The sequence below is a fragment of the Coniosporium apollinis genome (assembly GCF_000281105.1).
Source record: "Coniosporium apollinis CBS 100218 chromosome Unknown supercont1.9, whole genome shotgun sequence".
In the NCBI taxonomy this organism is placed as follows: Eukaryota; Fungi; Ascomycota; class Dothideomycetes; genus Coniosporium; species Coniosporium apollinis.
The window spans coordinates 545,933-566,809 of NW_006913271.1; the positions used below are offsets into that span (position 1 = coordinate 545,933).

The 20,877-nt window shown below is 54.8% G+C and overlaps 7 protein-coding genes across 7 annotated transcripts; 4 read left to right on the top strand and 3 right to left on the bottom strand.

The window, feature by feature from the left end:
* Window positions 1-1,084: 1,084 nt before the first annotated feature.
* On the top strand, window positions 1,085-1,876 carry W97_02537 (6-phosphogluconolactonase; the record flags this gene model as incomplete). Its single annotated transcript, XM_007780437.1, has 1 exon — window positions 1,085-1,876. One exon carries the CDS (start codon window positions 1,085-1,087, stop codon window positions 1,874-1,876), a length of 792 nt encoding a protein of 263 aa, XP_007778627.1.
* Window positions 1,877-2,950: 1,074 nt separating this feature from the next.
* W97_02538 (uncharacterized protein) lies at window positions 2,951-4,760 on the top strand (the record flags this gene model as incomplete). The annotated part of the gene is made up of 4 exons (XM_007780438.1): window positions 2,951-3,103; window positions 3,154-4,274; window positions 4,336-4,408; window positions 4,476-4,760. The coding sequence occupies 4 exons, from the start codon at window positions 2,951-2,953 to the stop codon at window positions 4,758-4,760; spliced, it is 1,632 nt and encodes a 543-aa protein (XP_007778628.1).
* A 444-nt stretch (window positions 4,761-5,204) lies between these two features.
* W97_02539 (uncharacterized protein) lies at window positions 5,205-6,346 on the top strand (the record flags this gene model as incomplete). The annotated part of the gene is made up of 3 exons (XM_007780439.1): window positions 5,205-5,363; window positions 5,510-5,820; window positions 5,914-6,346. The coding sequence occupies 3 exons, from the start codon at window positions 5,205-5,207 to the stop codon at window positions 6,344-6,346; spliced, it is 903 nt and encodes a 300-aa protein (XP_007778629.1).
* An 812-nt stretch (window positions 6,347-7,158) lies between these two features.
* Window positions 7,159-8,031, top strand: W97_02540 (uncharacterized protein; the record flags this gene model as incomplete). Its single annotated transcript, XM_007780440.1, has 1 exon — window positions 7,159-8,031. One exon carries the CDS (start codon window positions 7,159-7,161, stop codon window positions 8,029-8,031), a length of 873 nt encoding a protein of 290 aa, XP_007778630.1.
* A 2,979-nt stretch (window positions 8,032-11,010) lies between these two features.
* W97_02541 (uncharacterized protein) lies at window positions 11,011-13,387 on the bottom strand (the record flags this gene model as incomplete). Its single annotated transcript, XM_007780441.1, has 3 exons — window positions 11,011-11,366; window positions 11,463-12,488; window positions 12,910-13,387. 3 exons carry the CDS (start codon window positions 13,385-13,387, stop codon window positions 11,011-11,013), a joined length of 1,860 nt encoding a protein of 619 aa, XP_007778631.1.
* Window positions 13,388-18,242: 4,855 nt separating this feature from the next.
* On the bottom strand, window positions 18,243-19,302 carry W97_02542 (uncharacterized protein; the record flags this gene model as incomplete). Its single annotated transcript, XM_007780442.1, has 3 exons — window positions 18,243-18,419; window positions 18,581-18,898; window positions 19,009-19,302. The coding sequence occupies 3 exons, from the start codon at window positions 19,300-19,302 to the stop codon at window positions 18,243-18,245; spliced, it is 789 nt and encodes a 262-aa protein (XP_007778632.1).
* Window positions 19,303-19,449: 147 nt separating this feature from the next.
* W97_02543 (uncharacterized protein) lies at window positions 19,450-20,632 on the bottom strand (the record flags this gene model as incomplete). Its single annotated transcript, XM_007780443.1, has 3 exons — window positions 19,450-19,922; window positions 19,979-20,435; window positions 20,504-20,632. 3 exons carry the CDS (start codon window positions 20,630-20,632, stop codon window positions 19,450-19,452), a joined length of 1,059 nt encoding a protein of 352 aa, XP_007778633.1.
* Between the last annotated feature and the right edge of the window lie 245 nt (window positions 20,633-20,877).

Genomic DNA, 20,877 nt, shown 5'->3' on the forward strand with positions numbered 1-20,877 from the left:
TTCGAAGACTATCGTAAAAGGATCCTAGCTTCAGGCGATGCACGATAACAGTCAAGCTGTTGACTGTTGAGCAGTAAGATCCCACTGCCACTGCGTGCAGCATGTGACATAAGACTCTGCTGACGAATGATGCTTCCCCGTTTGTCACATGCTTCCGTAGAGGAGGCTGCTGAGAGATGAAATGCTTTTGATGGGCTCAAGCCGTACCGAAGATAACAGCTGCGAGCTTATCATTTGACAAAAAGAATGATGAGACGGCTGCGCGTCTCAACAGAAAGACATTCACTCACGATGCCCGTGTTAGCACACCATCCAGCAACAGAAGGAGATTCAAGACTTGTAAGAAGTGGAAAGCTGAACGACTGGAAAATGAAGTGGACGGGAGAGCAGCATGTGCTGACTAAGAGAGAACCGAGGAAGCATGAGAACACTCATCCGGACAGCTTGGACGGCCAATGATGTTATTTTGGCGGACCGTTTGGCTTCAGGCGTATGGCCGGCACGGCCACGCGCGTTGACATTGCGGGCTTGTTTCGTCGTGAGACGTTCCTGAATGCTTAACAGAAATCCAAAAAGCACATGCCACACGAAAGTTCTCACGCCAGAAGATGCTTCCTGAGCCGCCGCAATCACCGACAGGATGACGCTGTTTCCGTGAGGATCCGCCGCAAAGAGCGGCATAAGATCCTTGAAACCGCCCATTCTGGCACGAAGCCCCCGGCCTTAGTGAAGGGACCGGGCTTCGGAGACCAAGCCTCACGATAGCGCCGCAACGCGCTCCGTCATTGATTGAATGCGGGCCTTTTCCATTCGGAATCCCACTTGGCCCAGCGCTCTTAATCAACCTTGCTTTTTCCTCTCAGCATTTATTCTCCGCAATTGTAAGGTTACCGCAACTTTCCTCCAACCTGCTTCATCCAAAACCTAACCAAGAACACCGTAGCCGCCTCTCCCGCCAGCAGCTTCTACCTGTTTATTCGCGCAAGCTTCAAGCTTGTGATCGCCCAGTAACCCCACCAAACAACCCCGCGACTCACGCACTCCTTCGCACGCACGCTTTCCACCTGAACCCACAGCTTTCACGATGGGCAAACCGCCAAACCTTTACACCTTTCCGGATACCGACGAGCTGGCCAAGTCGCTGCGCGCCTTTGTCATCGACGCGCAAAACGCCGCACTCGAGCGACACAACAAGTTCCGCGTCGGCGTTTCCGGGGGCTCCCTCCCCAAAACCCTCGCCAAAGCGCTGCTAGCAAACCCCTCCGGCGACGACGACAAGGTCAATTTCCCGAAATGGCACGTCTTCTTCGCCGACGAGCGCGCCGTGCCGCTAGACCATGAAGACAGCAACTACCGGTTAGTGAAGGAGGAGCTGCTGGACAAGATCCCTGAGGAGATGGGCAAGCCGGAGGTCTACCCGATCGACACGAAGTACATGGACGACATACAGGAGATGGCGGACCAGTATGAGCAGACGCTCGTCAAGAGCTTCGCCGCGCGGGACAGCGTTAAGATTCCCATGTTCGACCTGCTGCTGCTCGGGTGCGGGCCGGACGGGCATACCTGCTCGCTGTTCCCGGAGTCGCCGTTGCTGCGTGAGACGGAGGCGTGGGTCTTGCCGATTGAGAACAGCCCGAAGCCGCCACCGAAGCGCATCACACTGAGCCTGCCGGTTGCGAGCCACGGCATCAAGATCGGGTTCGTGGCTACGGGCGGGGGCAAGAAGGAGATCCTGAGGAAGATCTTCGACACCGAGGAGGGTCATAGTCTGCCATGCGGGCTTATCAACACGTCTGCGCAGGAGAGAGTGAGTTGGTTTACGGACTTTGCTGCTGTCGAGGGGGTGCGGTTCCCTAGTCGAAGGGGCAGCCTGTAGCTAAGGGATGGAGGCGACTTGAAGATGGGATGGCTTTTCACCAGGCGCAAAAAGGCTTCCATCTACTTCTGAGATATCCACAGCGTTAGTCTGAGGAGCGATTCCATTCGCTATCTGGGACCATTTGGTTGGCTGTTTGGTAGATGCGGCTTTGGCTCGCTTCTCGTCACGGCGCAAATATAGATGAGAGAAGGTTCACTCTTCGAAGCCTCGCTGCACAACTTGTGAGCTAATAACTTGAAGACTCAGAGGGGGTTGATGACAGCAAAACTGGTCTCCGTTCCGCTACGCCGCTCGAACGTTCCGCGGCTCCTGTCTTGTGTGACTGGAAACAATCAGAGTTCGGCTTTACATGAGGACATCAGCATTTGAAACTGTCCCCTTAAGTGCCGAACGTAACATTTAGGCAAATGCTAAGGAGATATCAGAACGCTACTCTCAGTGTGAGCCCGGGAATTGTAGGAGAACTGCTTGCTGTTTGTGTGCTTGCTTGATATCTTACCACTTGCGATCCATGTCTACTTGGGCAGTTCACCACTGTCTGACTAGCAGTGTGAATATGTTCTGCTTGCCCAGGTGTACAGTAAAGATAGTAGCACGTGACCAGCAAGACTCTCCTCATAAGGCTTCCACGTCGGCTCAAGTTTAATCCGGCGCAGAGCCCCATTCGATACTCCGGCGCGTCGCGAAAGTCAGTGAGCTCAAGACCATTCACAATTGCCAGTCGCTCTTCCCTACCTTACCGAACGACTCTTCCTCAACAGCACCTTCTATATCGCCAGACTGGACGCCGAACGTACCTTCCTTCGACACTGTTCGCGCCTCAGCGCTCCGTTTCCATCATGTGAGTCTCTTCTTGCGTCACACCAGAAGCATCACGCAGTTGCAACGCCTCGGTGGAATTTCCGAACGCTACAAGATGCCAGTAGCGGTTCCAGTTCCGGGGGTGTACAACTTCTTTTCTCAATGCTGAAGCCCTTAGCCTTGGTCTAACAGTCGCACAGGGAAAGTTTCGACGGCATCTACCTTGACCTGTCCAAGCAGCCCGGAAAATGTCGATTCGCAGAGTCAGGAATGGGCTGGAAGCCCTCGGGCGGCGGCGACACCTTCACACTCGACCGTGGCGACATCACACAGGCACAGTGGAGTAGAGCAGCACGAGGCTACGAGTTGAAAGTGTACTCGCGCAAAGCTGGCGTCATACAGCTAGATGGTTTCCAGCAAGAGGTGAGACATTTTTTGTCTGCGGTGTTAGAGTTCCAGACTAATGCGACCAGGACTTCGACCGTGTGGCGCGATCCTTCAAGAACTACTACAGCATCAACGTCGAGAGCAAGGAGCATGCACTACGTGGCTGGAACTGGGGCAAGGCGGAATTTGGAAAGGCGGAGCTTTCATTCAACGTGCAGAGTCGACCAGCCTTTGAAGTACCGTACAGCGAGATCTCCAACACGAATCTAGCGGGCAAGAATGAAGTTGCGGTCGAGTTCTCTCTGCCAGCGAACGGCGAGGACACGGGCACCAACGGACACCTTGGAGGCGCGCGAGGACGGGGCAAGAAGGCAGGTGGCGCAGTAGACCAACTGGTGGAGATGCGTTTCTACATTCCCGGAACCGCCGCCACGAAGAAGGAGAAGAAGGAGGGTGGTGAGGATGCTGAAGATGGCGAGGAAGTCGAGGAAACCAATGCGGCACAGCTCTTCTATGATACCCTCATGGAGAAAGCTGAGATTGGGGAGGTCGCCGGCGACACGTACTCCACGTTCCTAGACATTTTGCACCTGACGCCCAGAGGACGATTCGATATTGACATGTACGAGAACTCCTTCCGGTTACGTGGTAAGACGTACGACTACAAGATTCAATATGAGTCGATCAAGAAGTTCCTGCTGCTACCGAAGCCGGACGATCTGCATACGCTCATCACCATCGGACTGGATCCTCCTTTACGGCAAGGCCAGACCAGGTATCCGTTCTTGGTTATGCAGTTTAAGCGGGATGAAGAGATCACCCTGGAGCTAAACATGACTGACGAGCTTCTGGAAGAGAAGTACAAGGGCAAGCTCCAGACACGATATGAAGCACCCGTTGCCCAAGTCATTGCATCGGTCTTCCGTGGGTTGACTGGCAAGAAAGTCATCACGCCTTCCAAAGAGTTCAGCAGCCACCACCAACAGTCCGGCGTGAAATGCTCCATCAAGGCGAACGAAGGCCACCTTTTCTGCCTGGACAAGAGTTTCATGTTCGTGCCGAAGCCAGCTACATATGTGTCGTTCGACAGGATCCAGCTCATCACCTTGTCTCGAGTTGGTGGCGCAGTATCTGCGAGTCGCACATTTGACATCACAATCACGCTGAAGAACGGCGAAGGCGAGCACCAATTCAGCAACATCAACCGGTAAGTCCATTGATATCTGTGACAGCAGCAAGCACGCAACACGCTGACACTTAACGATTAGCGAGGAACAAACGCCTTTGGAGAACTTCTTCCAGACCAAGAACCTTAAGTTCAAGAACGCGATGCTTGACGAGGTAAGCCTATATCCGCCCCTATTGACTATATACAAAACTATGTATACCAACATATTATCATCTGCAGTCGGGCGCGTTACTAGCCGCAGCCCTACAGGACAATGACGACCTTGCCTCCAGCGAAGAAGAAGCAGTGCAAGCCGCTCGAGGCTCCGCGGACGAGGACGATGAGAGCGTAGACGAGGACTTCCGGGCCGATTCGGACAGCGACCCTGCTGAAGAGTACGATTCAGCGCATGAGAGTAGCGGTGGGAGCGACGAGGAGATGGCAGATGCGGACGCGGAAGGGGAGAGTGAGCCTGAGCCTGAGCTGGTGGAACGGCCAAAGAAGAAGGCTAAGCTCAACAAGTGAGGGAAGGCGAGATCAGGCCGACGATTATGGACGGTCTTTCTCCCTCTCCTAGAGCTGTAGCATACCAGCATAGCATGGCGTTTGGATATCGTGGGGAAGCGCTTGGATGGGCATTGCGTCGGTATGGAAAAGGAGCAAGGCGCTGGCGGAGCTTTCTGCGATCGTAACAGGGCTAGACTTACACACATATGCCTTCGCTACAGAGTTCGTGATAATCATGTCCCTCCACGCTTTTGATGGTGGCTTAATCCACTTCTAGTCAGAAATAAGCTCTTTGCCTCCCGGGTCCCGTGACATGACTCGTCCAAGCTACATCTCGCATCCCCATCTATACCAGCACCTCCCGCAGCAGCTATCTGTGCCATGTTGCTCTGTATACCTCGTGCCGCTACTCGTGCTCTTCGCCACACCAAGGGCTTCGCCACACTCCGCAATATACCCATCATGACCATCCCGCGCTCGCAAATGAGCCACGAAGAGCGCACCGCGAGCGAGCCTCGTGACAGTGGCTTCCATCAGGTCATTCTAAGCCATATCGAGCCTATCAACGAGAGCATCCGCCTTCTGCGCTTAAATGTCTTCGACAGGCAGCGTGGCGTCAAGGTTTGATGACTTTCTCCTCTTTTCTCCGCGTCAAGCTGTCACTCCCAAGTCGATTATTCCAGCTCTACGTGTTGCGTGCCCGCAAACCACGTCAACGAGTAAGATAAAAGAGGAGCATTTGCCAACAGAAGAAATCCGCAGTATAGTTCCTCCCAGGACAATGGCTAGACGTCCACATCCCCGGTCTGCCAAAAGCAGGTGGTTTCACCATCACTTCTACGCCTGCAGAGGCTGCGCCGCCTCGCACTACTACTGCGTCTGCGGATGCGCCGCACTTGGAACTCGCGGTGCAGAAGACGGCAAACCCTCCGGCGAAGTGGCTATGGCGGCCCGCTGAAGAGATCCTCGGTGCGCGGCTCGTCGTTCGGGTTGGGGGAAGCTTCGTCTGGCCGCCTCCGGGTATAGATGTTAGAGGTATCAATAAGGTAGTCTTTGTGGCCGGAGGCGTGGGGATCAAGTAAGTCTTGATTTTGATACCATCAAGAGCTTAAGATCACCTGTCTTTATTTCTGCGGGAAGGGAATGCAGCACTAATACCAACGGGCGAAAGTCCCTTAATCTCCATCCTAGCGCATCTGCGACGAACAGGCGAAATGCCAGGGGAGGTCCACTTCTTGTACACGACGAAGCCCCCTCCAGCGGCCAATTCGAAACTCAAGGCAAAGGAGATCCTCTTCCTCGACCGCCTGATGGGCCTCGCGGCTAGTTCTTCAACAGCAAAGTCGAACATCCATCTGCAGCTCTACCTCACAGACAATAGCGGCACCAAAGCAGAGCTTGAAGTGCCCAGCTTCCCCGGGGTCATCCACCACAGGCGGATTGCACGAGCAGACTTAGCCGCTGCGGCCGGGTCTCCGAGCGAAGCAGAGCGCACGGTTATGTATGTATGCGGGCCGGCGCGCATGACGGACGAGTTTGTGGAGTTTTTGAGGGGAGTAGAGGGGATGGATGAGCGGAGGGTGCTTTGTGAGAAGTGGTGGTAGTCGATGTGGACGCTGTACATGACGTGCCAACCCGCAGCGCCAGGGTGTCGGCTTTAGAACTATCCATATTGAGGATGCTGATAGGGTCTAGGTGCTGCCATCACACGATGCAGTGCGGTTTATCTACAAAGTCAAACACGGGCCATTCCCTCTTGTCCCTCGTATGACAGCAATCGGACTCCTGGAAGCTAACACAAGCAGTCTTCATGGTACAATCGAGAATCATCGTGGGCCACCGAAGCAACAGCTACACTGAGACAACGTCCAATATTAGGGAGATAGCGTAGGCCTTTCTCTTCAGAGCGGAAACCCTATGGTGCTGCCCTTGGAGAGAGAGGGCCACAGCAGTGTTCTCGACCGACTTTTAGATTGAGACGCTGTCGCTAATGCTACTCTACCGCGTACAAGTCTGCTACACAGCACCATAAGCCGTCTTCGCAGAAACGACCGCAATACCCATTGATCCGAAACAGCAAAATGATTAAGCACAGCCAGCTCCCACCACGAAGCACGGAGTCTATGTCTGATGAAGAGAAACACGACACCAGAAACGCTCCACACATCTTTCTAATCCAAGTCCTCCTGCCCACTTACCAAGCCAACAACGGTTTTAGTCAGCCATAGACCCCAAACGTTCATCCAGATTCTTCCCTCAATACCAAGCTTTCCGCTTCTGATCCAGCTGCTTCCCCTCCTCCCGCTTCTCCTTGACATCTCTCTTAACCTTCGCAGGCGGCGTATAGCCGCTCGGCCAAGCTGTCGTAGTCACAGTGACCGCATCCGTGCAGGGCGTGTTGTCAGGCATGGTCGACATGGAACTCATCGAGCTTGACGATGTCATTGGCATCTCCGTCGAGGACGAGGTGGTCGAGGGCATGTCCGTCATGGAAGACGACGTCGAGGGTTCCATCGTGGAGGACGACGTCATCGACATGTCCATCGAGCTTGACGTCTCGCTGCTCGATGTCTCGCTGCTTGATGTTGCGCTGCTTGATGTTAGCTCCTGGGAGGCAGTATTAGCGGTGGGACTTGGGTTGGAAAATCAGTGGGCGGAGGAGCTTACCATGGAGGAGGATGTAGGCTCGGACATTGTGGAGCTCGTATCGGTTGTGGTTGAGGACATCATTTCCGAACTTGAAATTTCAGTGCTGCTAGTCATTTCGCTGCTGGTAGAAGATGTCATACGCATGCTGCTGGACTCTGTAGAAGAAGTCATCTCCATGCTGCTGGACTCGGTGGAAGACGTCGGCTCCATGCTGCTAGACTCCGTAGAACTCGTCATCATATCGCTTGATGTCATGCTGCTCTCCATACTGCTCGAGGGAGTAGACGATGGCATCGACATGTCACTCGAGGAAGACGAAGTGGATTCCATGGAACTCGTCGGCGACGGAGTCGATTCACTCGTCGGGCTCGTGAGTGTAGTCGTGACTGTTGCGGTATCGGTGGGTTCGTCCGTATCGGTGGTGATAATAATGGTCGAGGCCGGAGCAGTGCTGACAACGGTCGAGACTGCCGTGACAGTGACAGGCTGTCCAGCGGAGACCGAAACCGAGGTGTACGTTATTTCTCGCGTTTCTACAGCTGTGGACACAATGGTGCTCCTGACCTTGGTAACATTAGCTTGGAACAGAGAGCAGAAACTGCAGGCGACTTACTGTAGTAATATAAGTGCTGCCCGGTAGAGTCGAAGTCACAGTCACGTATTCGACTGAGCCGGCGGTAGTCACCACTTGAGTTTGAATCACTGTAGCACCGGGTGCAGTTGAAGTGATGGTGACATAAACAACGGAGCCTTCAGAAGGATCCATTGTCGTTGAAGAAGGTGTGGTCGTTGTGGTCGTAGTATCAGGAGCTGTTGTTGTTGTGGTCGTAGCATCAGGAGCTGTTGTTGTTGTGGTTGTGGTGGGAGACGGCGTTGTAGTAGTGGTCGTTGTATCAGGGGCAGTTGTTGTTGTCGTTGTAGTAGGAGAAGGTGTTGTCGTCGTTGTAGTGGTTGGTTGAGCGGCCCCCCCTCCGGACGGCTGGAGCGCTCCTTTCAAGAATCCCAACTCATTGTCATTGCCAGTGGTGCCATTAGTGGCCTGGTTGATGATATTCCTTCGTAAATTGCATCTCTTGAGGTTCTGGTTCCAGTTGCCACCGACACATTCTGCAGTGACATCGCACAGTCTCTCACACGTCTCAAAGGTCCAACCTTGGATCGGAGTGATATCAGTGACTAACAAGATATTAGAGGATACGCCGTTGACTATCTGGCCTTCAAAAACCGTTCTGCAATAAACGTGGTAGTCGTATTTGAGACAAGACGGTCTGTGAGGAAAATTGACGGCCGGGGTGCCAGCGGGGCAAGTGACAGCTGATGCTGCTGCTGCTGCAGTGCAGGTTGTCCGCGACGGATCTGGGCAGTCAATACAGTACGCCCCGTCCCTCCTTGTGTCCGCAATAAGCGGTGTAAAGGCGTAACCCTTCAGGCGGCACGTTCCCACTACGTGCGGTGTATTGGATGAGCCAGATAGCTCATCGAAGGTGACCGCAACACAGGCGCGATTCGCGTAAGCTTCGCACTGGGTAAGACACTGGCTGAGATCAGTGTTCCCAGTCGAGACTGCAAGGTCGGCGCCGGCATACATCCTATCGCATCCTATCTCGTAATGGTATCCATTGGCGCCAACCCAGATAGTTCCGTTGTTGGTAGCACCAGTGGCCGGGCACAAGGGAGTCGATGAAGCGTAAAGGCCCTCCACAGTAGCAGTGGGTACTGCAGATACTGTCCCGGCGAAAAGCAGCGATATGAGCAGGCCAAGGAGCCTCAAAGCCATAGAGCGGATCATGGCTACTTTTGCGTGGATCGTTCCCCTTCACGATTCTGGATGTGGAATGAGTGTGTAGGCAGCAAGCTTGCTGAAGCTGGACAAGAGGTATGGGATATAATGCACGTAAGAAAGACCGGAGTTGGAGCTGGTTACTTTTCAAAGGACCGTGGAGAGCGGAGGTATTTCAACGAGTGACAAAAGATCAGTGCGGAAGATGAACGGACACGGAATGGCCGCTTTTAATTGAGAAGGCGCGGCGCATCTCAGCATTGGCGCGTGAAAAGGGGTGTTGTTGTGATCGGAGAGTGCTGGCATGCCTTTGTGGAATGCACGCGAACTCAACATCACTCTGCGAAGAAGATGCGCGAATTGGGAATGAAAGATGCAATTTGTTCTAGAGATAACGATGGACACTTGCTCACTGCTAACCATATAAATTGAGGTTAACGGCGAGAAAGCAGCGGCTCTTTGCAAGACTGTGTCACGGAAAGGGAGTTGTGCTCCCAATATATAGTCTGTAGATTGCACTGAGCTATCCTACCGCAAGACTTACCATTGACACAGCCAGTGAGCGTCAGGTTGCTTCTGGAATAGGCGGTTTGCTAGAGAGATGCCAATGAAGGTTGCAGGCCTCCACTCACGCGGCGAGCCCAACCTCAGTTCATACCTAGTCCACAAAGATCCGGCCGTCACCGTGAGAGCCTTCCGACTGGCCGGAAGGTAAGCCCGTGGTTGCTACGGCAGTCAGCTCCACAAGAGGTGATTGAGCATTCCGGACACGGTTCTTCGGCACTTCTCGCGTCTCGCCGCAAGATCCGAAGCAACATAGGGGCAGCCTGTTTATGCAAGATCGTCTGCTAAACTGAGGTTTCCCGGGAAGCAGTATTGTTCAATCCGCATCCCGCTGCGCTTTGTGAGGTCCATCGGCGGTTTCGAGCGTAAAGACCCCACGAATCGAATCCGATTGAACGTGCCCAGTCCACCTTCGACAGAGCCAAGCGGCTCCGGAGAACACGAGGGATGTTTGCCGCGCATTCGCACCGGTTGCGCGTTACGCTCTCTTCATGAGTTCCCCTTAATTCTTCCCAGCCACCTGTCCCGCTTTGAAGGTTTGCTCAAGCACGGTACATGCAAATAGCTAAACCAAGTGAGGTACACAGGGAGGCGGTCTGGTTTGAGCTCGCTGGAGTGCTTACTCGAGCTGGCACATAGATGGACGCTGAAGACTGACACTAGGCCACAGATTGACGCTGGACCATCTGGGCGTTTGACGGCTTCCGTTTCAAGGCACCTGGAAACGTGTCAGCCGCACCACTATCAAGAGACAGACATAGAATCTCTCTTACCTACCGTGTCTCCACACGTGCGCCCTCTCTGGCCGTCCTCTGACATAGTTACGTGGTGTGGAGTCGTGGTCCACAGGAGATGGCAGAACACTGGGATCGGCGATTTCCGACTCGCCAAAACATGACCCGGACTTCCCAGAGGCTGGAGGTTAGACACCATCATAACCACATTGCATCCATAGGTTACGGATGCGAAACCGGGGGTTGCCATGTACCAGATCACAGTCTGAAGCCCAAGTTTGTCAGGTGGAAGTAGTAGATCTGCTAATCCAGGCAAGCCTATCCAATGTAGCTCATCCCTATCCCTTACTGTCCATATCGACATTACAATAGCCATACAGCGGTCATGCACTCGTCCCGATCCAACGCGCCAAAAGAACAATTACCAAAGTTCCCAGCTGGTATCTCTTTTCCCTTCAAACGCCCGTACCAAAAGAAGAATGGCAAAAGACCGGATGCGAGGTCATACAAGTACACTCATCCCCAAGGTCCCGTCAACTTTTCAAGCCATCAGCTCCTCAACATCAACCTCCTGCACATTATCCGGCCTCCACGGCCCTCTCTCCTCCTCGGTGGCTCCATGCATCGCCTCCGCCCGCTTCAGCGTCTGCACGTCGAGATCCGTGACGTAGTTCTTCCCATCCGGCAGCTTCATCCGGACCTCAAACTCCTGATCGAGCATCATGTCGTCCTTCCACAGGCGCCTGGGCCCGTCATAGACGCACAGGACCCTCTTCTTCATGCGCATCTTGTCTGTCGCACAGCCCCAGCTAGGCGGGTAGTTCTTGCGCTTCTTGCGCCCGGCGCCGCTCATGCCGATGCCGCCTTTGCTGTAGGTGAGGCCTGCGCGCCCACTGCCTCGCGCACCCGAAGACTTGGGTTTGGTGATTCCATTGCTGCCACTCCCGGCGTGCTGCGAAGCCGCCACACCCCGAGAGTGTGCTAGTTGTCAACTCGAGGTCCTCTTGCTGGCCCTGGCAGAAGTGCGGCCGGAGCTGCGCACGCCGTAGGAGGCGTCGTTCTCGTCGTCGTTGTCCTCGAGCTCCTCGCTCTCCTCGGTGTCCTCGTCGAAAGCAGGCGCGAAGTCGGCGGCGGTCTCGTTGGTGAGGCAGTGGCGGTCCATGGTTGCTTTGACGTCTTCATCGTCAGCGACGGATGAGAGCAGCTTGTGGTTGATGGCCTCGCTAGGGTCAGCCTGCTGCACGACGCGCAGGACGCAGTCGTCGAGATGCTCGTAGAACTCTTGCGCGTTGGCGAAGGTGACGGAGCAGGTGGAGCACGTTCCGGCAGTGGTCTGGGAGGAGGTGCTGTAGGGCCTCTTGGCCGAAGCCGGCGACTTTCTGCGGCTATTTGGCGGATTCTGCTCGACACCGTGGACGGAGGTCAAATGCCTCTTGAAGACGTCGGCGCGATTGAAGCTCTTCTCCGCCGCGGACCCGGAGCCTGGGCAGAAGCCGCAGACCATGGTGCCCTTGTAGTGCGTCAGGGTGTGCCTGTTCTTGTCGTACTTGCGGGCGAAACCTTTGACGTGGAACTCGCAGGTCGTAATGGGGCACTTCTCGGGGCGCTCCTTTTGGTGAGTAAACAGGTGCGCCTTAAGGTCCTTGAACACTTTGCCGCACTCTGGGATCGGGCACATGCCCTTTTCCCGTGTCTCATCGTCGAGCTCGAATGACCCACTGCGCCGGCTGGACTGCGAGTGGCGCGAATGTATCGATGCTAGGGATGGTCTTCGGCCGCCGTTAAGGTTGGGATATGGCTGCCACCCAATAGTCTGGAGGAACGGTGATTGGCTACGCTTGAACTGCCGCGATGGTGCTTGGTTGGAGGTGCTTGAGGTCGCCGGTGATGGCGGTTGCTCGACGAAGGGGAAATGAGGGGATGGTGGATTTTGAGCGTCGGGGTACGGCGACGCGGGGTAAGATTGCGCAGAATACGGATACGGATACGGCGAAGGGAAAGGCTGGATCAGAGTGGGATCTGTGCAAGCAACCCGTCAGTGACTGCGTTGAAGACCAACAACATCAGAAGCAAGATCTGAAGAAAAGCGAGGCTGGGAAAGGGGACCAACTAGAGTTGAGCGAAGCGACGAGAACATTCCTCCTTCCAGTCAAAGGGGATGAGAAGTGACTTTGAGAGCTGCAGGAAGAAGCAAGTGACTGAGATTCCTCCGGAGACGCACTCTCCGGCCAGATCTGGTGCGAGAGAAGCGAGTTTTTTCTTCTTCTCGTGCAATCTTGAGAGCTAGTGACTGAACGCCTCCTGTGAATCGCTTTCCAGGGTGATAGTGGAAAGGTTACTGACGCCGGCAAAGAAGGTGGTTTAAATGACGGCCGTGCCTTTGAAACGGGAGAAGGAGAAAGACATGGCTCTGGAGACGAACGAACTGCTGTAGACTCACCCACAAAGCCGAGCTTGTCTGCTGGGACGAGGGCGTGGTACTCGAAGCCGGACGACTCGAAAGACTCAGGAGCCCCAGCACCGTTGAAACCTTGGTCGAAGCTCGTCCAAGGCTCTTGGTAGTGCGGGTGCTGTGAAGGGGAGCCCGTTGCAGATGAAGACGTGCTTTGAATCGATGCGTCAGATTCTGAAGCTGTTGAGATCATTCGTGGCATGGTCTCGAAAGAGTACGACATCGAGTGGGCTGGAGAACCTGCGGGTGTCATGTTCTCGATACTGTGAGATGGTGCGCTGAGGCTGTAATGGGGCTCTTGCGAGCTAGATACATTGGAGTAGGCGTGCACTGAGGGATAAGAGTCAAAGGTTGTGAGATATGAGCCATCCGCGTAAGAGGTGGCAGGTATGTACGACTGCGTTGCCGCGGCTAGATTTGCGTAGTCGTCTTGCGGTGGGTAGAGATCAAAGTCTCCAGATGTCATTGTGGAAGGATATTCAGCGTAAGAAACCATGTCCGTCTCCGGTGATGGATCGACCAAACGAGAGCGAGGACTTATGGGATGTATCTTAGAAAAACTATGTTAGCGGTCCTGTTGTGACGAAGGCTTGGCTGCATCGGAGGAATATCTGTCTTGTAGGGATTGTGACACAGGGGAAAGAGGTCTCACATTTGGGGGCGGATGAAATAGGGGTTTCCGGCTCGTGATCGTATCGCGGTGCTACGGTGATACCTTGGGAGATACGAGATATTTGCATGCGACTGTCGGAACTGATCTGCCTTCCGACCGTGACCTGTCTGCTTGCTAGAGATCTACCGTGTGCTGCTGTTGTGGGTGGTATCCGTGTCAATGATTGCTGTCCAGGGTAAGGCCGGCGGGACGGTAGCGAAGATCAGGGAACGGGTAGGATCCCGGGTGTGATGGGTGGCCCGGGTGAGTAAGGATTTGCGTGCCTGGAAGCCTGATTGATAAACTCGTAGATATTCCAGGTCGGTGTTGATCTGTTCTGGATTGAGTTTCTTCGGGATCAGGACTTGGGGGCGAAGGTGGGTTGTATATAGACGCTCATGGCGCCCGTTACAACCACACGCAGCAGCACAAACGAGCGGCATGACAGCCCCTAGTCCTGCCCTACGGCGTGTGAGCTATGAAGCGAGTGTGGGCAGACGGTGAACCCCCGCTAGGAGAATAAGAGAGACAGCGGTGCATTGAGCGCGGTCCGCCAGTTTATTGGAGCCTCTCCGCCTCAATCGCGAGCTCCGACCGCGCAAAAGTAAGCCGGCCTGCCAGAGGATGCGGTGTGGTGCCAGAGCCCCTCGGCTGCACCATGCACGGCGTCTGCACGCACCAGTCCTCTGGTCTCTGCGGCCTTGCCAGAAGTGGACAGCGCGAGGTTCCCTGGCGTTGCCTATGGCTGGCTGACTCGATGCCAGATTTGGCTTCGACAAGCGAATTCTGGCTGCTTGAGGATAGCGAGTTACAACGGGACGCGCTCGATTGGAAGATTATCCCTGCTGGTCTCCTCTCGGGAAGGTTGGCGGAATCGCTACGCCCGCACCGCCAATCGACAGAGCCAAGATAGGGCGCTACCACGTCGCCGGACCAAAGTTCTGGAGAATGATCTGCTGCGGTGCTCGCTCATGTCCGTAGATCGCTTTCCCATTGTGCTCGCCTACGTATGGTGCAATTGACGGCCTGGGGGCATCTAATTAAACTCGTCGTGCTCTTCAGTGCGGCACCGTCTGTCATAGTTGTGCTCCTAGGTCAATGGTAGGTGGATGGCCGTGTATCATGGTTGGTACGTTTCCTGACCCCTGGGAGAAACACACGGGTGGACTAAAATTACAGCGCCGTTTGCCCGAACGGGAAGTGGTCGGAGCGCTTGGTCTGCAAAGCCTCGGGCACAGCCTCGGACTCCGCCGCGTGAGGAGACATTTTTAACGACACTAAGGTATTGCAGCGTCGCTGTTGATAGTCGTGACGGTTGATGATGGTGACGGCGAACGTAGTACTTCGCTCAACGAGTCGTACGTATACTTGCGATGATTACTAGTTCGAGAGTAACCTCCGGAGAACTCTTATCATCCGGTAACGGTCCGTCAAGACCATCGTTACTCTTCCAACAGGATTGGTTCTGTATGCTTTATGCCGCTCCTTGCTCACGATACACTCCCTTGTGCAAAGCGTAGCGCCCGGGTTGGCAGCCGAGAAGCAATACAATCGTGTAGACTTCATACTGAGCCGTGCTCTCCTCATGAGGCCGGCCACCCGGGCGCGATCCCTGGCATTCTGGCAAGCCTGATGCCTGTTTGGCGAACCTCCCATGGTCCATCCTCGCAATGACACGACTCGGAATCTTCCGTCCATGCCATCCCCACGTCCACTGTATCGGATACTTGTAAGGCTGGCAGCGGCCAGCCATGGAATGACAGAAGGCGCTCTCCACAGGAACACCACACCGGGCCCTTGCGTGGCACCGACGAGTGACTCCATTGGAGGTTTCTTCCAACTGCAAGTACTCCTGTTGCACAGCGTAGATTGATGTAACTCCCTGTTCATACCAGGGAAATGCAACACAGGGCCAAGTCTATTCTTGGCCGGCTCGTGATAGGTACTGTACCGATATTGAAATATGCATCTGGCCTTCAGGGCCGTACCAGACGACATGAGATCGCGAACGACTCGAGACAAGGCCGATGGCCGACTCAGTTGCTCGCACCAACCGCCGGACCAAGACTCCCACGAGGCATCCGTCGCTTTGATCACACAATAGTCACCTGCAGGCGTCTCGGGTTGCCAGCGCCGAGATAAATAAGGTTGCCAGCGCCACGTAGACCCCTATCAGAGTAAGCTTTTAGCTAGCGCATTGATTCACCCGTCGCGACACGTGTGTCAAACCGAGACCACCCCTGTTCACGCATCGGTGATCCCGAACGCCAGTGAGAAGGTGCATATTTTCTACTCGAGTGAATTTCTCGATTAAAGCGACGCAGCGGGCTTGGGACCGGTACACTTGGCGACCGGCTTCGGAAACAATGGTTGACCTCATGCCATCGAGCTGCTATCCACGGCTGTCCGGTATCGGCGACCGTGGTGAAGAACAGCCTTTTATGGGCAAAGACACCTGCATCCGTGGATCCCGTTGGATTTTCGCAGTGGCTGTCGGGTAGGGCTTGTGCTCTCCAAAGCCACATCTTTGATGCTAAAGTTAGCGGAGCTAAAGCCCCACGCCTGACTTGGCATTGTCTGGAAAGAGACGTCGGCCTCTGGAGGTGAAACGCTAGGGACTGGACAAGCGATACCCAACAGGCACCGGAGTCATGTGCTGCGGGAGCGGTTCTGCGGCACATCGGTGATCTGTCTACTCCTCTCGCGAAAGGATTCTTGATTTTGAGGCGCGACTGGGACCAACTTTCAGTCTGTTGTTGGCGCCGGTCACCTGGCTCAAGGTACGAATCGGTGCGGGCATCTCTTGCTCCTGCAGCCCTAACAACCAGAGCATCTGGTCTTGCAACTGATCATGGTCCCAAGGTAGTCATCGACGAAGTCGACGGAGATGCCCTCCCCTTTCCCCTCATAACCCCAGATCGTAAGCTCGGCTGACCATCGCTCCGCACCGCACGCTAAGGACACAAAAGGTTCTCGACCCGTGCTTTGTCTCATTCGATGTCGTTGAGCCAACCGAAATTGGTATCTGCTGTCGCTCTTGCAGCGCGAAACTTCCTGTCTCAGGGACCGTGTCGGAGTAACATCCATCCGTATTATCGACTGCCTTATCTTCCGCCTTTTCGAAGGCGTCTGCCGTGCGAGTGCTTTCATTGGAGCAGGACGTGATAGAGCTGGAGAGGGAGAGTGAGAGGCATCTTCTGGAATACTAGCTCACGTCCATGCAGCATGCAAGGATCTCCGCATTCGCCAGGAGGCCGCCGACAAGCCACGAGCAAGCGATGATAACGGACAACACATTGATGCACATGCTTCATTGGCGTGGGGTGATTTACCTTCAGTACCCCTTCATCATGCATTCTCATCTGATCGAGGCTCGACCTTCTGTTCTTCTTGCGTGCCAGCTAGCGTCTGGGAGTCAATTGCAAGTATTATCTTCAGGAGAGCTTTTCTGAACGCATAGTGAACCCTTCCTCACCTTAGGCGACTGGCCTGAGGAACCGTCTCCGGGGAGGTTGCGGTAGGGCTGGAGTGATCGGCGGCACCCGCGTTATACCCCCGCATTTCGCATCAGGATGTGACCTCGGGAGCCATGGCACGCGCATCTGCTGGCCTGAAAGATTTAGTGATGGTGCCCTCCTGCATTGCAGAATCATGAGGGACAGCCCGCAAGCGCGCAGAGGCATCGACTGATCCCGTGCAGCGCGGAAACCGACTTCCAGTTGAGCGAACTTGAATCTCTAACCGCCGCCCGTCCCGGACATCCAGAGCGTCAAGTGCCGGTGGTCTGATCGCAGTCGTTCCAGAGGCCTCCGCAACCGCCCGACTCGACGCGCGAGCGGCAGGGGATATTCCGGAGGAAAAAATGCCTGGAGCCGTTCGAATAAGACATCTCACCGCCGCCACGGACCCTCTGGCGCCCTCAAGGGGGCGCGGTGTGCACAAGTCAACAAGCTTTCGACGTGATGATCCGCGGCTTGCAGGAGCTTGCTTGATGTTCCCGCGTCCCTATAGGGCTGAAGCCAGCAAATCAGGAGGATCGTTAAGCGATGCTGCAGGAGAACAGAATCGGAGATCGCGCAACTCGAAGGGGTAGCGCTGCGAATCATATCAGTCGACGAAGCGGACTTGGGCAGCGATTGTTGCAGGGTGCACGCTTTCAGCAACCAAGATGGCGGCAGGGTGAGGAGCCTGCTTTTTATTCGCCGAAGAGACGGGATAGTTATTGCAGGGACCCCTGGTAGCGGACGCTCCGAGAACGAGGCTTTGGATTTGTAGATTGCTTCGATCTATCCTTGAGCCGCGATCGCAACTTTCTTTCAAGGGGTGGTTTCGGTGTGTAAATGACGATAGTAAATGACACCACTCCACGGGCGCAGTTGAGGAGTTCGAAGACACGCCGCGCATTTGTCCCGCTGTGTTCCTTCTGTTAGCGGCCTCAATGAAGCCGTTGAACTACCCGATTGCTTCCGTGAGAGTGTATTTACCGCGAACTGAAGCAACGACTCATGTTGACGGCTAGGAATGCTCTGGTGGTTGTCCGTGTCGCAGTTGATTGCTGAATGATATGAAAGAGAGCTGGCTATAGCCGTTTGATAATCCACGTGATCTGAAATAATGCATGCCAGAACACCATGCCAAATGATGCCTCCAGAAGAGGAACAGCTGTTGTTCAAAGATTGGCAACCTCACCTCGCCAACCCCAGCCTTGAGGCGCATCATCAGGCAGCTTCTTCATGCCTGATGCCTCACATATCCTAATCACAATCTCTCTCACGGCGCGTACCTCTTCGACAGTTGCTCCATTATTAAGCGCGCCCTTCAGATGACCTTTCAGTTGAGGGTTGACCTGGCGGGCATGTCAGCATCCATTGCATGTCTTCAGATCTTCGAGCGCAGAGTGAGGACGGAGCTTCGCACACCTCCATATCTATCACCTCTTGCAACTGAATGATTATGGCAGTTTTTCTTGAGATAGCAAAACCGACACAAGAACAGAATCACACTCACATCCTGCGGTATCAACCCCGCCAACAGCACAAAACTACTCTCCATCGGGCTCAAAACCCGCGTATTACTCAATAAATACCCATACATCAGCCTGGCCACGACCCCCAGATCCTCCGTGCCAGATCTATCCATTTGCCCCATGACCCTCTTACTCACCTTCCCATACACCTTATCAAAGAACCGCTGCCCCCGCTGCAGTATCTGCGACGACGGCATGTCGTAAACCTCGACGATGCGCGCGCTGGGCGAGTAGGCCATTGGCTCATCGTGCAGCGAGGGGGGCGTGGCGGACTTGAGGGAGAGAAGGGCGTTGATAGTCTGTCCTCTCTTGCGCGCGTCAGCCCGTGTGCCATCTGAATCCCCCATCCTAGCCTCCTCCACCTTGGACCCGAAAGCGGACTTCGTTCCTGGGTGGGCTAGGAGCGCACCTTGGGCAACCCAACAATAGCAGCGCTCTTGACAAGGCTCTCCCGCAGCTTCCTCGCTATCCTTAACTGCTCCGCATGCGCCAGCTCCTTCTGCCCCAGCTCCTTATCGTGTGCGGCATCGACGCCATGCTCGAGCGCGTAGCTGAAGACCTTGGGGATCTCGTCTGGTCGGTTCAGCACCGAGAGCGTGACGCCGGCGATGAAGTACCAGGTGTGTTGCGGTAGGTGCGGGTGCGCGCGGATGGAGGAGAGGAGCGAGGGGGTTAGGACTGCGGGGAGGGTTAAGGGAGGCATTGTGGGGGGGGGGATTAGTGCGTGGAGGGGGAGGGTTCTGGGGATGCTTGGCGGGGAGCTGGCGTTAAGTCCGAGGTTTAGAGGGGGTTCAATCTGTACAAGGCAAAGACTTGAGATGCATGTATGTAGAAGTCTAAACAGATGCTACTACAGCTTGTTCCCATCTACCGAACTTCCTGATACGTTCTGAGGGATACCGACAGCCTCGAGCAACGCGTCCAACTTGAGCGGTTCCTGCTTCAGGAGCTCCCACTCCTCCTCTGCCTTCACCATCAACGTGCCTGCTAGTATCGTGCCATTGAGCTCCACGTTGCCCACCTCAGACCCGTCACCCCGCCGCAGCATGTCACCGCCTTGCTTTCGGGGGCAAATTACCAATGCGCTCGTGGTCATGGCGAGGTTGTAGCTTATTGGCGAGGAATGTCCTTCTGACGGATGAAGCTCGGAATGCAGCTCAAGAGTGCCGGGCTGCTTCGCTATGTAGTCTCGTACCTTGTGAGAGGCAGCATCTAGAAGGTCTCTATAGGACTTGTGTAGTTGCTTTCCTGTCGGCTCTGTGGGCAGTTGCAGGCCGAGATGGGCGAATGGAAGGCTTGGGAGCGTCCTGAAGCCTGACGTGCCTAAAAAGCATCAGCGGTTTGATAGCGTGTGATGATGGCGTATTTGCGGTGCATACCCGTTGAGTCTGACGCTTCAATTGCATCCACAAGCGGCTTCCAGCCCTGCTGTTCCTGCTCCTTGGCCATGCTCTCCACGGGCAAGAACTGTATATGTCGGTGCGCTTGGCTGGCTCCACTATGGTCTCCAGAGTTGAAGAAGGCGAACAGCCTCCGTTCCTTGCCGTTGTCCTTCGCGTCTCTCCACGCCTTCAGGCAAGCGTAGGCTGCTTCCAGGTCATCCTGCTCCAGCAGGTGCGTTTGCTGCTTATTGAGCTTTGTTGCGAGGATAAAGTGCTCCGCGATGACTGGGTACTTGTTCAGAACGAGCAAGTGGGTCGGGTTGTTGGCCGGTACGTCTGCTATCCACAGCTCTGCTGGGGGATTGTCGAAGGGATCAGGCTTCTTGGTCGGCGCATTGTGGTCCTCCTTTGGTTTCGGCTTCCTCGCAAGGGCAGGACAATAGCGGAGTTGAAACTACAGCGTATGTATAAGACGACGAGTTATAGAGGATTGTAAGCTATAGACGGGCTATACTTACTCACCGGTACTCCGGTGGTAGTCCGGATAACGGCGAGCTCAGTATGGGAGAAAATCAAGCTCTTGGAGGATAATGCAGAGGCAAACTTAGCCTCCACGAGCTTCGGCAGCGCTTCCGGAAGACCAAGAAGCATCTTCAGGCGTGTATATAGGATGTTTGATGGGGTTTATGGGTTCGTAGCACGCAAACAGCTAATGATGGCGCCAAGAACGAGACACCAACGGCGGAACCAGGGTTCGCATGAGGCTGAATTTCTCCTCGAACCGCCCCCAGACGGCGAGCCTCCCAAATGTTACACAAGCTACCAACATGCACGGCTATAAATTGAGAAAACAAACCGAAATGGTGCCAGAGACCGACACGGCGGGAAACGACAAC